Genomic DNA, 12,797 nt, shown 5'->3' with positions numbered 1-12,797 from the left:
AGTGACTACCACTTTTACTTTGACCCATCCTGCAAGCAGCATGGTGACTGCCTGTCCCACGCCACCAGCCACCTTCCACTGGCCTCGAGCCTTCTTCCTGGGGCCCTCGCACGTGCTGTTCCTGGAACCCTTTCCCTGCAGGTTCCTGGCAACATGGCAGTTGGATCCTCCACACTCCCTGTCGGGGTGCTGTGCGGAGCTGGAAGCAGCAACCCTTAGGGGGCGCTCATCAGTCAGTCCCTTTCACCCCTCTTCCCCTGGGAGGGTCTCTTCCTCCCTAGAGCCCTCGGGTGGCCTTCAAAGGCTGGGGCAGGGCAGCATGGATGGAGGTGGCATGTAGAAGCATAGAAACAGAAGCTTTATTCTCTAATGTGCATCCAGGAAGTTCCTTACACAATCAAGGAAATGGTTTCCCTTTCAGCCACCTCACACTCTTTATCAAAAGAAAATCCGTCCTGCTTAGTCCCACCCTGGGCAGAAGCTGCCCTGAGCAGCATTCTGGACCCAAAGCAAAGGGCCAGTGGGGAGAGGAGCAGACACATCCCTCAGAGCTCCCTGAGTGCCCAGGCACCCTCGGCCACTTGGGACAGCTGTGAGGGGGTGCAGCACAGAGCAGCATTCCCGGATGCCCACACACAGCTACACAGCCAGCCTGGGAAGACCTGGAGAAATGGGCAAATGGGGTGCAGCCAGGACCTGCTAGTCAGAACGTCAGTGCTCAGCATCCATGGCATCCAAGTACTTGGCTTCAATGATTTGGGGCAGCACCTTGTAGCTGCGGGGAGGAGGAACAGGCAGGAAGATAAGCATTGGGGCAGGGAGGAATAGGCAGAGAGCAGCCATTCTAGCCCACCCTCTCCCGCCCCACTGAGTCCTTTCTGCCTGCTGTCCGCCCTCCGTACCGAATGGGGATCATGGCAATCATGATGAGGGGAAAGACCATCTTCATGTAGAGCAGTGGGCTCATGCCAAAGGCACAGAGCAGCAGCAGCTGCAGGACCTGCAGGCCTGTGAAGTAGTGGATCTTCCTCTGGGGCACCCTCCGGATGTAGTGGGTGGGTGGGTATGACGTCTGTGGGTGGCAGGGACCAGGTGTGGGCAGGTCTGGAGCCAGATCCCCCACCCCGGCCCCCACTCTCAGGGCCACTCACCTGGTCCTTGAGCAGCAGCTCCAGGCGTTGAAACAGCTGGTTGCCGTCGATGGAGGTGAGCGCGAGGTAGAGGAAGAGGCCGTAGAGCACAGGCTTGGGGATCCACTGTAGTGGGAAGGGCAGCAGCAGGAGGGAGAAGCCCACCAGGATGCTGGTGCCCAGGGAGGTCAGCCGTGTCTCCTTCACGTTCACAATCCTGTGAGGGTCCAGTGCATCGGGTCACTCTGGCCTGGTCCACGGGGCTGTGTCCATCCCAGGTCACATGCTTACCAGGCTCTGTCACTTCTGGGCCCTTGTCCCCCAAGCCAGTATCCCTCCTCAAGTCCCATGTGGCCCAGGGCTGCCCCCCACCTCAGGGCCCTCGTGACTCTGGCCTCACATCTCGAGGGGCCCTCTTCACACTCACGTCTCGTAAATGTGCCCGTTCTCTACATGCTCCTCCACCAAAGCCAGTGCTCGCACATGCAGCAGGGAGTGGGGGTAGGCAGCATGGATCCAGGGCAGCCCAAACAGAGACAACCCAGTATTGATGATGGCGATGAGCAGGAGGTCCCAGTGGTAGGCAGTGCCCTTTACCAGCCTGCAGCGGGCAGGGTCACATATGGCCAGAGCCCTCTTGGCCCCTGGAAGGTTGGGCACATGCTCACCCCTCCATCCCCAGCCCTGCAAACCTGTTCTGTGGGGAGTTAGCCAAGGCAGCCACCAGGTTCTGCTCTATGAAGAAGAGCATGGAGAGGAGGAAGCCGAGGCCCATGGTGCTGCTGATGGCCACCGGGGATAGCAAGTGCATCTCGGCTATCTCGAACAGGTTCTCACTCGGGCTGTAGCGAAACTTGACCACTGCAGTAGGGTACAGGCCCCTGCTCAAGCTTGCATCCCCCACAGAGCAACCCACCCCATTCCCACCCCACGGCTGGTCCTAACTTACTCTTAATCTCCTGGAAGCCGTAGGAAGAGATGAGGGAGAAGGTAAGCACCGAAATGGGCAAGGCACAGTCTGACAGGATCTCACGCATGTAGGGGTGCAGGTAGGGGCTACGGAGGCAGGTGAGTGTCAGTGTGGCCTAGGGGCTTGTGTCCCCCTCACCCAGGGGGCACCCCTCACCTCTTCTTCAACTGGTAGAGGGTATAGCTCAGCCAGAGTGTGCCGAGCATGATGAGGAGGCTGAGCACAGCCGTATCCCGGGCCAGGGGCTCGGTGTCCTGGCTGCCCGTTGTAGTTAGCTCCGGTGGGCTAGTCAGGAAGCTGGTGTTGAGGGCAGTGTGGAGGCTACTGTTGAGGCCCAGCAGGTTCACCAAGGAGGACTCCTCTTTGAGTCTAGCGTCACGGCCATAGTAGTACTTCTGGAAGACTGTGGGTACAGACCATCAGAATTCAGTCATCTGGGCTCTGGGAGCCTGGGCCTAGCAACTTCCTCCTAGATGTGGGCGGAAGGAGCCCTGAGGGGAGAAAGGGATTCTGGGCGGAAGAGGAGAGAGCTGGCCTTGTGTCAGCCAGGATTCCTCAACCTGTCTGTCTACCCAGCACCTCACACCCTGCCCTTTGTCCATTTCTGACAGCGAATCCTGCCTGGCCCAGGGCCTCTGATGCTGCCTAAGGCAGCTCTGTCACCTGCTGATTGCTGCGCGTTGTCAGTCTTGGCTCCCACCCTGGACCGCGGAAGCAGCCTTGGCTTGCATGCTTCTTGGCTGCCTTGCCACTGTCTGTACCCCCATCTCAACTCAGCTTCCCCTGCAGCAGGTGGCCACTGGCTGTATAATACTCACTTTTGACCATGCCCTTGATAGCATCTAGAACGAACGTGATAGAAATGAACAAGGCAATGATCTCCTCTGTTGACCTGCCAGCAGAAGGTATGTCTCGTAAGACGGGGTGAATTGTAGAAGGTGGGTTTCCCCAAGCCTCGGCATGGCTCCTACCTCCTGCGTGAAGAGGGCCAGGGCCCCAAGCTTCCCCCTTGGGGTAGTGATATGGTGGGGGCACCCCCTCTTATCTGGGGTTACAGGGCCTTGGAGGGTGGCATGGAAGCTGACCCACATCCCTGGCCTTGGTCTCCCTCCTGCTTGAAAGTCCCAGAAGCTTAGGGAAGGCTCTGTTACCTCTTGAAAAGACTCATGACCAGGCTGAGGTTGAAGAGGGCATAAAGTGTGAGGAAGAAACTGTTCCACAGGCCTGTCCATGCATAGAAGGTACTGAAGTTCAGATTATAGTCATCACAGATGCCACGGATCACTGCGGGCAGCAGGACAGGAGTGAGCAGTCAGGGCCAGGTTGGGCAGGGACCCCAGGAACCACCTCCCCACTCTCACCCCCCATTGCACCATTGATGTAGAGGGCCAGGGGTGCAGTTGTCAGCAGCACCACCAGCGGCTGCCCAGAGAAGAGTGCATACAAGAGGCTTCCAATGCTCTGCCCGGCCACGGTCTTCTGCACATCTGAGGAAGTGAGGTGGTCAGGGGGCACTGTGGCGCTGGACCCCCCCGCCCCAGCACTCCCTGCTAGCCTCCAACCCCTCACCGATGACCCCTTTTGTGTTCTCATCATTGAGGGACCCAAAAGCAATCGTGGGCAGAAGGCAGGCGAAGTAGAGGAACAGGGTGGTGGTGATGTATTTGCCCACAGCCTTGTTTTTCCCGATGATGCCTAGGAAAGGGAGACGGGATGAAGGGTGTGTTGGGGAGGCAGGCCAGGCCAGGGGCCTGAGCTACAGGCCAACCTCTGAGAGGGTCATGGGACACTTACCGTCAGTGAAGTCCAGTGGGTACACAGGGAACCTGCGGGCGATGTCCTCCTGGATGCCCTTCCCCATGGGGAGAAAGTCCTTCTGCTGTGGGGGCTGGGAAAAGGACATGCCCATCAGCCCTGTGTCCTTGCCCTGGGCTGCCCACCCAGGCCATGTCTGCCGTGCACCTGTGGGTGTCTGACGAGGCAGATGGAGCTCGTGCTGTAGTCCATGCTGATACTCGGACAGTGGCTCATTACGGTGAGCAGCTGTCTCTGTTGGACCAGGGCCTCTTTGAATTCCTCCTCTGTGTGGGTCTTCAGGAGCTTCTGGCGGAAGGTGATGTCTAACAACATGGTGGCAAATGTACGTCCCACCTCTGTGGCAGTCTTGGTGCTTTTCTGGGGATGGGGTAAGAGAATCACATCTGTAGCTACTGTAGAGCGGAGGGCACCCTCCCCAGCCCTGGCCACTCTCCCCTCCCCATGATCCAGGTGGAGTCCCCCAACATTCACACATAGCGGATCCTGCCACGATTGCCACCAGATCAGCAGATCACTAGACTACCACTGACCTAGTATTTTTCTTACAGTCTCAGGTTAAATCTGTGTAATTGTGGATAATGAAATACTGATGATGGAAAAAAATGTTTGCTCAACTGCTTTTCACCTGGGGCATTTGCACTGTTTGCTGCTTTATCTGATTTTCAGAGGGGTTCCAGGCCATCTAGCCTTATCCCTCTCGCTTGGCCAAGGTCAGCCCTGTCTGTGAACTCCGTGTCCAGCCTCCACCACAGCAACCTCTCACCTCGACCACTTTGGCCCCTGGGAGCGGTATCCACCCTTCTGGGTTGCCCAAAGCTGTGTCCCAGGCCTGCACCTGCACCCACTGCTTTCTGGTAGCTTTAGAACAGGCCTGTTCTCCTGAGGAGGAGCCAGGTATCAGGCTGGCTGGCGTGTCTCAAGGTGCCAGGCTAGCCACTCAGCCCTAGGGATTCTGCTCTTTCCAATTGTTCTGGCCACCTTGTCAGCTGTTACTCCTCTGACCCAAGAGGTGCCTGCTGCCCTAAATGCTCTTTGTTCCTGGCACTGTAACATCTAGAGAGATTCAGTGTGTCTACGATCCCATTAGCACCCCTTTGCATAGAGAAAGCCTGGGGAGGGGCCATCTGAAGCTCTGAGTCTACACCAGAGGCAGGGGCAGAATCATCAAAAAGCCTAATTAAGCATTAAGGCCCTTCCCAAGCCTGGAGGGGGATCCTTGCCATTTTCTACTCAAGATTTTTAAATCCTCTCCCATAAAAGAAGATTCCCCAAATTGTATGGCTCAGCCCCCACAAAAGTGAGATAATCTGCCCCTGGCCAGGGGATAAACAGCCCAGGAAAGAGTGGGACTCTTTGGTCAACAAATCACGGTCAGCTGATTAGAAGAGTCAGCATCGTGCAGGCCAAAGAAAGGCCCCTGTGTTTGAACAGTAATACTTTTAAGGAGTATCTCTTTTCAGTCAGGAAGGAAATATAATCTTTTGGGCAACTTCTGGGGAAATCAGGGCTTAATGAGGACCTAGCAAGTATTCTTCAGACAAACCCAGGGATGAACAGACAGGGTGGGAATGTGGCCTTCGGAGGCCGATTCTGTAGGCCGCCTGCAGTGGGAGAGATGCCCCCAAGGAGAGGGCAGGGTAACCTGGTACCCTCTTTCCCAGGAAACAGAGCCACCTGAAACCCTTCCTCACCATCTTGGGTGGGGCCAGCACCAGGATGACAAACCGCACCTCACAGGAATTCTGCCCCCAGTTCTGCGGGCGGACCAGGCGGCTGATGCACACGTGTCGCCTCAGCAGGGCCTTGGAGGTACAGCTGGTGGGACAGGGAGGGCACACGGCATATGGCTGCCACCCTTGGGAGCTGGGGCTCCACCCCCGCCACCCAGAACTCCCAACCATGACCCCAGTGACCTCTGTTAAGGAGGAAAAAAGACCTGATGGGATGAATTCCTCACTCCCCCCAGACTGAGCAGGCCAGCCTTCACAGGGTTACTGGATGCCTGTCTCTGAGGTGACGTGGGGAGGCCAACATGGTGGCCTGGCAACTCACAGGATGCAGATCCATGACTGCTGGTATTGTACCCCTGTTACTGTGGCAGTGACCCCTTGGATGGTGTCTGACAGCAGGTGAACTGCTAACAAAGTGGAGAGTCAGATGGTCCACTTCCCTGACCTCCCGCCCAGGCCAAGAGACAGCCCCCTTACCTTTACCCTCCATGGGAGCCCCTGCGTCAGTGAAGAGCATGGCCGTGAGCAGGTCCAGGTTGCAGTCTGGCTCGCTGTTGTAGGGGTCTTGGGCTAAGCGGCACAGCATAGCCCGCAGCACGTCATCCAGGGAGGTGGCTGTTTCATTCAGGATGATTCTGGCCCGTGCCAGGAAGCCATCTAAGTCCCGCTGTGCACGGATCTCTTCCTCAAAGTTCTTTAACTTCAGGTACTGTGGGGACCCCGTGCACAGAACCACACAGGCCCATAAATAAGACCCTCTGTCCTTGCCTGGACCCCTCCGCTGTGACTGTCCCTGGCTGACACCCCCTTCCCAGAGAGAAGGCCAGTGTGGTCAGCCCCAGGCTAATATGAGCTCTCTCAGGGAAGCGACCACCTCCACCCCCAGCTAGTGGCCTGGAACCAAATGTTTCCCATCCAGCCGACGGGCCGCTCACCTTGCGGGAGGTGTGTAGGAGCCCGTAGCCGCCAGGTGATTCACTCTCTGCTAGAGGAAAGCGGGAGGGCTCAGGGTGCTGCCCCAGCCCTTCAGGTCTCCGTGGTGAAGTGTGGCCACGTCTGTTCAGTCCCCAGTCCCATGCATGCCCCCCCAACCTGTCCCTGCCACAACCCCCATACCAGACTGGGTAGGCTGCACCTCGAGGTTGACGTTGACGAAAAAGCGGATGCTCTCGCCAGACACAATGGAGGAGTTGACCGTGTCGAAGGCCTCATCCCTCAGGCTCTCCTCACGGGTTTCAGAGGCATCATCTGTGTCACACTTGAGGTAGCCTGGAGCCCCAACCACCACCAAGAGAGACCCCCCCAAGAGGGCCTGGCTGTCAGTGCTACACATGGGAGAGAGGGACTCTGAGCCAGGAGCAGGGCCCCTGGGCTGTCCTACTGGGTGCAGTCTTGGTGAGCGGTGAGGGCGGCCTCTAGCGGCCGGGAAGGAAGCCCTGGCTCAGGTAGGCCCGATATCTGGTCCTGGCCCAGCCCGAGGATAGCAGCCAGCTGGCACCCCCTACCCAACAGTTTTCTCCAACATTCTTCAGCTGTGGGAACCATGTATGGTTCTGTGCCATGCCTATCCTTTAGCTAGAGAAAGACATGTTCATTCCACAAACACTGGGCCAGGTACATGGTACAATGACACAGTTGAGCCTGCCTGGCCACTGCCTTCCCAGAACCTCCCGGTTGTGGGACCTGGACCTGTCTGGCTCCCCAGGGAGGAGAGAGCTATCTGGCTTCTGGGGAGGGTTGCTCCCTCCTCAGAAGCAACCCAACGGAAGCCAGAGCCCTGCAGTATCCAGACCTCATTGGCACACGGAGGGTGTGGGGGGCAAAGCATTAAGGCTGAGAAGCCTCAGTGTGACATCAGACAAGGCCCAGGCAGCAAGAGAGCCAAAGAAATAGAGCCAGGGACAGAGAGGGGACAGGACCCCAGAAGGAGGCCTCATCTCAGGCCTTGGGACCCCAGAGCACAGAGCCTGCTGCCCCTTTCTTCTGGTCTGCCTCTCAGTTCCTGCAACTGCCCCACAGCATAGGCTCCCTCGTATAGGAAGCCGCCTTGCTGACATGCTGCCCTGAGTCCTGCTGGGGCTTCTCGCTGCTTCTGGGCCAAGAGCCTGAGCCAGCCTTGCTGCTCCAGTCCAGATACCTGGTCCCTCAGGCCCAGTCCCACCACCACCTCAATCTCTTACTTCTCAGGCCAAGTGGCCAGCACCCCAGACAGGCCAGCTCCTGTCCTGTAAGCTGAGGGCTTCCCTCCCCGGAGGGCCTTCTTCAAGGCTCAACAGAACCTTCCTCCTCTGGCAAGTCCCCCGAGGGCCCTCCCTGCCTTACTCTTGGCTCATCTGGCCCCTCTTCCTCACTATGTCCTGTGGGTCCCCTGTGGGCCACCACTTGTGATTCTCCCAGGGCCCTTGTAGCTCAGATCCCACAAACACCTAAAAACACCCATGCGGGGACAGGGAAGGGTCAGTAGCACGCCTCCACCTGCCAGGCAGTGACTCACCCTGACCCACTTCCACTCTCGTCTGCTGGTTTCCTCTTTACATCCCAGGCCCTGTTCCCCCGGTATCCTGTGCTCAGCCTGGGCTCTTTCTGGGTAGGAAGCACTAGGCCTCCCCTATCAACACCCTCATGGACTGGTGACCCCTAGCTTCAGGTCTGCACTGCACCCAGAGCCCAGAGAAGAACTATTAAGTCAAAAGACATCCTTCTCCTACTTGTCATGGAGCTCATGTCCATGAAAAACACCTTCCTCCCCAGTTCGAGACCTGCTTTGCTTAGACTGCTTGGTTCCCCAGCCCCAACCTGTCCCAGCCTCTACCACCCCCACCAGCACTGTCTGTTTCCCAGAATGTCCCTCACACTGCCCCACTTCTCCCCTATCCTGAGCTCAACCTAGGACCTACCCAATAGATACCACCAGTTCATGGCAAGGCTCCTGGGACTTGCCCACCAGCAGCCTGGTACATGCAGTCATCATGCCTTGGGAACCCTATATAGAACACACTGCCACTGTCCAGGCACTGTCCCACTAAATGATGGTCAGGCCACTTCCCGAACCTGGGCACAGGAGCATGTAGCCACCCCAGAGATATGGGGAGGGAGAGACCTAGGCTGGTGCAAGCAGGGAAAATTGAGGTGCAGAGACTGCAATTCTTTAGAGGGACAGTGGCAGCCCCTCCCTCACAGGGCCGGGCAGGATCTTAGGAATGTGGGCATATACAACATTTGGCCTAAAACCTGGTCAGATAACCAGAGCATTGTTAACAGCAAACCATGACATATCAGATGGTCCACAGAGCCCAGGATGGGGAGCAGCTCACTCTCCCAGGACCCCAGGACCACCAGAGACCTGCCAGTATCCAGGGCAGTGTCAGCTGCCTCTCTGACCACACCACAACCTCCTGGAGGTAGAATCCAAAGGCATCCCAGCACCAGCAGAGGACCATGATTACAGGTGGATGGACTAGGTCCCCTAAAGTCTTTTGACCAAGAAGCTCTCTACAAACACCCACACCTGAAAGGTACACACCTGCATCCTCAAAGTATCCATTCTGCGACATGACAGAAGAGTTTTCTGTAAGGCAAACCAAAGAATTGTCACCAGCTCCATGCGTCAGTTCTGGACAGCCTCTCCTGCACATCTGCTGCCCACCCCTCACCAACCCCTGCTGAGTCTTTCTTACCCTTCCCAGAGACCCTGGGAGAAAAAGGAGCAGGGGACAGCACTAGCCAGGGGACCCTTGAGGAGCTAGAGGAAGCCACTTCCTGTTATTCTTCAACCCATCTGCTAAGGGCTTGCCCAGGTGGGAGAGGAGGGAGGTGGGGAGGTGTTCTCAGCATGTTTTCTCCAGGAATAATTAACAGTACCCCGTGAAGGAAGGAAGGACACGCTAGTTGCAGAAATCTGAAGGGAGGAGACCTGTCTGGCCACCTTCCCTGCAGAAGACAGCCTCCCTCTCTCAAGCCTTCCGTGCAAAGTCCGGGAACCGGGCGGGGGCTCTTCTCCCAGCACATCTCTTCGGTTCTCACTCTCACGTCGGTCCCTGGCGCTATCAAGACCCATCACACGTGCAGTCGCCCCTAACCTCCCGCGCCAGGGGTCACAGGGGGTGACCTGAGGCAACGGCCTCCTTCCCTCAGCACCACCCACTTTCCGGGCCTCCTGGGAGGCGGAGCCGTTGGTCCTCTTGGGAGACGGCGCGGGGGCGGGGTGGGGCGTGCGCGCTCTTCGCGCCGAGCCCCGGATGGATGCTCCACGCTGTTTGTGTCGCTCTGTTTAAGGAAGGAAGCGACAGGAGCGGCCGCGTGCACGAGAGGAAAGAGCCTCCGACTCGGAGACCGTGGGGGTCGGGGGTCGGGGGTCGGGTTCGGGCAGAACGCGGACTGTCTCCCGGGGCAGAAGCCCCGGCGGCATGCAGAAGGGAGACGCGGGGGCAGTAAACCTAGCAGCAGAGGCGCAGGGGTGGACAGAGGACGAGATGTGACGAGGGTATGGAAGGGTGGGGATGGTGCACACCCTACTCCCGTGCCGCACGATTCAAGTGCACGTAAACAGTACACCCCCGTGCTGGCCCTCAGGTGTCAGAGCGGCGACCGAGAGACTGCCGTGGCCGCACAGGGGACAGACAGTCAGAGGACCAGGGACCCCTAAGAGTAGGCAGGCTGCCGCGCAGCGCCGAAGGTGTCGGGTAGAATATAAAATGAGGCTTTTCGGGGGCGGGGGGTGACGCCCGCCTGCGAAGACCCTGGAGTTCGAGGTGCTGGGGACCCCACAACTCCGCCCCGCTATTTGCAAGCCTTCCACCCTTCCCCCGGCTATCTCGTAGGTTCAAAAACTGTTGTTTCAAAACGGCGTTAAGCGCGCCGTGCCCACGAAGTCGTCCTGTGCTTCCCCCAACCACCCATGTACCCACCTGGACTCCCACTCCCTAGAGGCCGAACTCACCCCGGGAACCCCCGCCCCGGCTGGGAAGCCCCCAAGACCCTCTCGCCCACTACGCCGGGGACCGGGGCAGGCCGGCCGCGTTCGCGTTCCTCCCAGCGCCTCGACGGCTCCGCTTCCCAGCCCAGCACGGCTCTGCGACGGAGACCGGACGGCCTTCCCGCCGCGGGCACCTGCCGCATGGATGGAGATGGAACGCGCACCTGGTGCCCGCGGCCACAGCCCAGCGGTCAGCCGCAGAACCGCTGCACACCCGCGCGCACGCCACGGGTCCTCACCCGGGGCTTCGGGACCCCTACCTCGCAGTCTTCTACAGGCCGGCGGCGGGAGCCGGCGACACACCCCTGGGCCGCGCCTGGGTCCTAATGCCGCGCCGACGGTCCTCCCTGGCGCCGGAGGCCGTGCGGCGTGGACCAGGGTCCCGCCCGCCCGCCCCGCGCCCTCACCCGTACTCCTTTTCACCCCGGGTGGGTTGCTCCCGGGAGCCCGCGGCCACTTAGAACGCGTAGACTGGGCTTCTTCGGGCCCTCGCGCCCGCCCAGGTGTCGCCCGGTTAGGGGCTGAGCAGGGATGCTGTTTCCGCGAAGAAGCACGGTGAGCTGAGACTCTCGGAGTTGAGATGGTGCGGCGGGTCCGGGTGGGGCCTCCCTCGTCTTGACTTAAGTACTAGGCCCGTCCCCTCCTCTCGGCAGGGGGCCGCCGCTGGGCCCAGCCCACCCGGGCCCCGCCCCCTCCATTCAACCTGGCTTCTCAAGCAGCAAATCCTCTTACTCCTCCTCCAGGAAGCGCACCTCGACTTTCTACACCGGCCGGTGCGCGTTCTCTGGGCTACGCCCTGGCCGCCGGAACCCGCCGCCCTCCCGACTCGACGGCGTCGGATTTGCTGGCAAAACCCTTCACGGTTTCGCTCCTGGTCTCGTTGAATCCTCGGCTCTCTCTTTGGTCAAGGTCTTGACTTGCAGCTTTTTCCCTTCCCAAGATGGCCCCGCCGCCCAGTTTTCTTTCCCAGACACGAGGGAGCTCAGCCCTGGGTCGCGCCTTCTCCGGCACCTGGTCCTCCTTGAGTAGTGTGTCGTGGAGGTAGGGTGCGCGCGCGTGCTTGTGTAGGGAGGCGGTGGTGCTAGCGCCCGGGCACATCCACCCCTCCCGAAGAACTCTTGGTCTGACCTTCCGCGGCTTCTCATCAAATGATTCTGCGGCTCTCGGGCCCCGGATTGACCCAGGAACTCTCCCCACAACGAACTGCTAACCCCCCATGCCCTCCACACTGGCTGCCAGCCCGAGGAAGAGCCTCGATTCCCTCTTCTCACCTCCTGCTGGCATGGAGTTCAGCCTCTGTCCCCCAGACACGGAAGAGGGCGGGCGAAGCAACCAGAAGATGACCCCATGTATACCAGGGGGCTGCCCTGTGGCCCCCAGGAGTTCCTGGTGCGTTGGGGAAGCCACATGCATAGATTGGGTGAGGCTGACCTGGTTTCCCCTCCCCAGCGAGGTAAGAGAGCATTAGGAGCAAAGCTATGAGGTGCCCCCCTTGGCAGATGAAGGCCTGGGGGTCAGGATGGCCCTGAGCACTCCCTACTACTGCAGAAGATGCTGTAGAAGAGATCTATGGCACTCAGACCGCGACTGGCTCGGGGCTGGCCACATGCTTCTCTGGTTGTGGTGAGCAGCCTAGGCAGAGACTCGAGATCATCCCTACTCTGGGGTACCTTCTCCACTCAGCCATGGGACTTTCTCTAGATGCCGTTTAGCTACACTCCAGCCCACTGCACAGTCTCCCGCAGCCCCAGGATTAGGGGATGGAGATTTGAGGGGGGCTGACGACAGGCAGGCTGATTGTCAGAGAGGAGAGCTCCATGTGGGAGGTGCTGGACCTCTGAAAAGCCACTCGTTTTGCCCTCAGCCCCTCTCATCTCAGAATGCCTAGGCTTCTACATCTACTCCATGTCAGCAGCAGCTCCCAAACACCTGGACCTTCCAACCCAGCTGTTCTAGGAAGCAAACTTAGAATGTAGAGGCCACCTCTCATCCCCTCCTGCAGCCTCCTCCCTCATCTGAGACCTCACCACTGAGACCACTGAGGAAATAGGAGCCCCCAGTCAAGATCTCCCCCAGGGGCATATGGACAGGACTCTCACAGATGCTGACACAGACCGCTTCTGACCCCTTCTCTACCATATCCTCCTGTGCTCTGCCCTTGTGGTTTCCATTCC

At 59.0% G+C, this 12,797-nt stretch overlaps 1 protein-coding gene across 5 annotated transcripts; it reads right to left on the bottom strand.

The window, feature by feature from the left end:
• Positions 1–337: 337 nt before the first annotated feature.
• Positions 338–11,216, bottom strand: SLC4A11 (solute carrier family 4 member 11). 5 transcript variants are annotated; one of them, XM_043883811.1, is made up of 20 exons: positions 11,031–11,216; positions 9,172–9,216; positions 6,765–6,917; positions 6,584–6,630; positions 6,126–6,357; positions 5,971–6,055; positions 5,610–5,733; positions 4,063–4,275; positions 3,895–3,988; positions 3,670–3,795; positions 3,474–3,587; positions 3,252–3,384; positions 2,919–2,992; positions 2,257–2,503; positions 2,080–2,186; positions 1,823–1,991; positions 1,558–1,731; positions 1,152–1,347; positions 903–1,072; positions 338–775 (listed from the first exon to the last, which is right to left on the bottom strand). In XM_043883811.1, exons 2-20 carry the CDS (start codon positions 9,200–9,202, stop codon positions 712–714), a joined length of 2,553 nt encoding a protein of 850 aa, XP_043739746.1. In that variant the 5' UTR covers positions 9,203–9,216; positions 11,031–11,216; the 3' UTR covers positions 338–711. The 5 variants fall into 5 exon arrangements, with proteins under 5 accessions (XP_043739746.1, XP_043739748.1, XP_043739743.1 ...); XM_043883813.1 differs by lacking the exon at positions 11,031–11,216 and adding an exon at positions 10,788–10,904; XM_043883808.1 differs by lacking the exon at positions 11,031–11,216 and adding an exon at positions 9,510–10,532.
• Positions 11,217–12,797: the final 1,581 nt, after the last annotated feature.

The sequence above is a fragment of the Cervus elaphus genome, chromosome 23 (assembly GCF_910594005.1).
Source record: "Cervus elaphus chromosome 23, mCerEla1.1, whole genome shotgun sequence".
Classification (NCBI taxonomy): domain Eukaryota; kingdom Metazoa; phylum Chordata; class Mammalia; order Artiodactyla; family Cervidae; genus Cervus; species Cervus elaphus.
The sequence above is the reverse complement of the archived record's forward strand: the minus strand, read 5'-3'. Positions and strand labels throughout refer to the sequence as shown.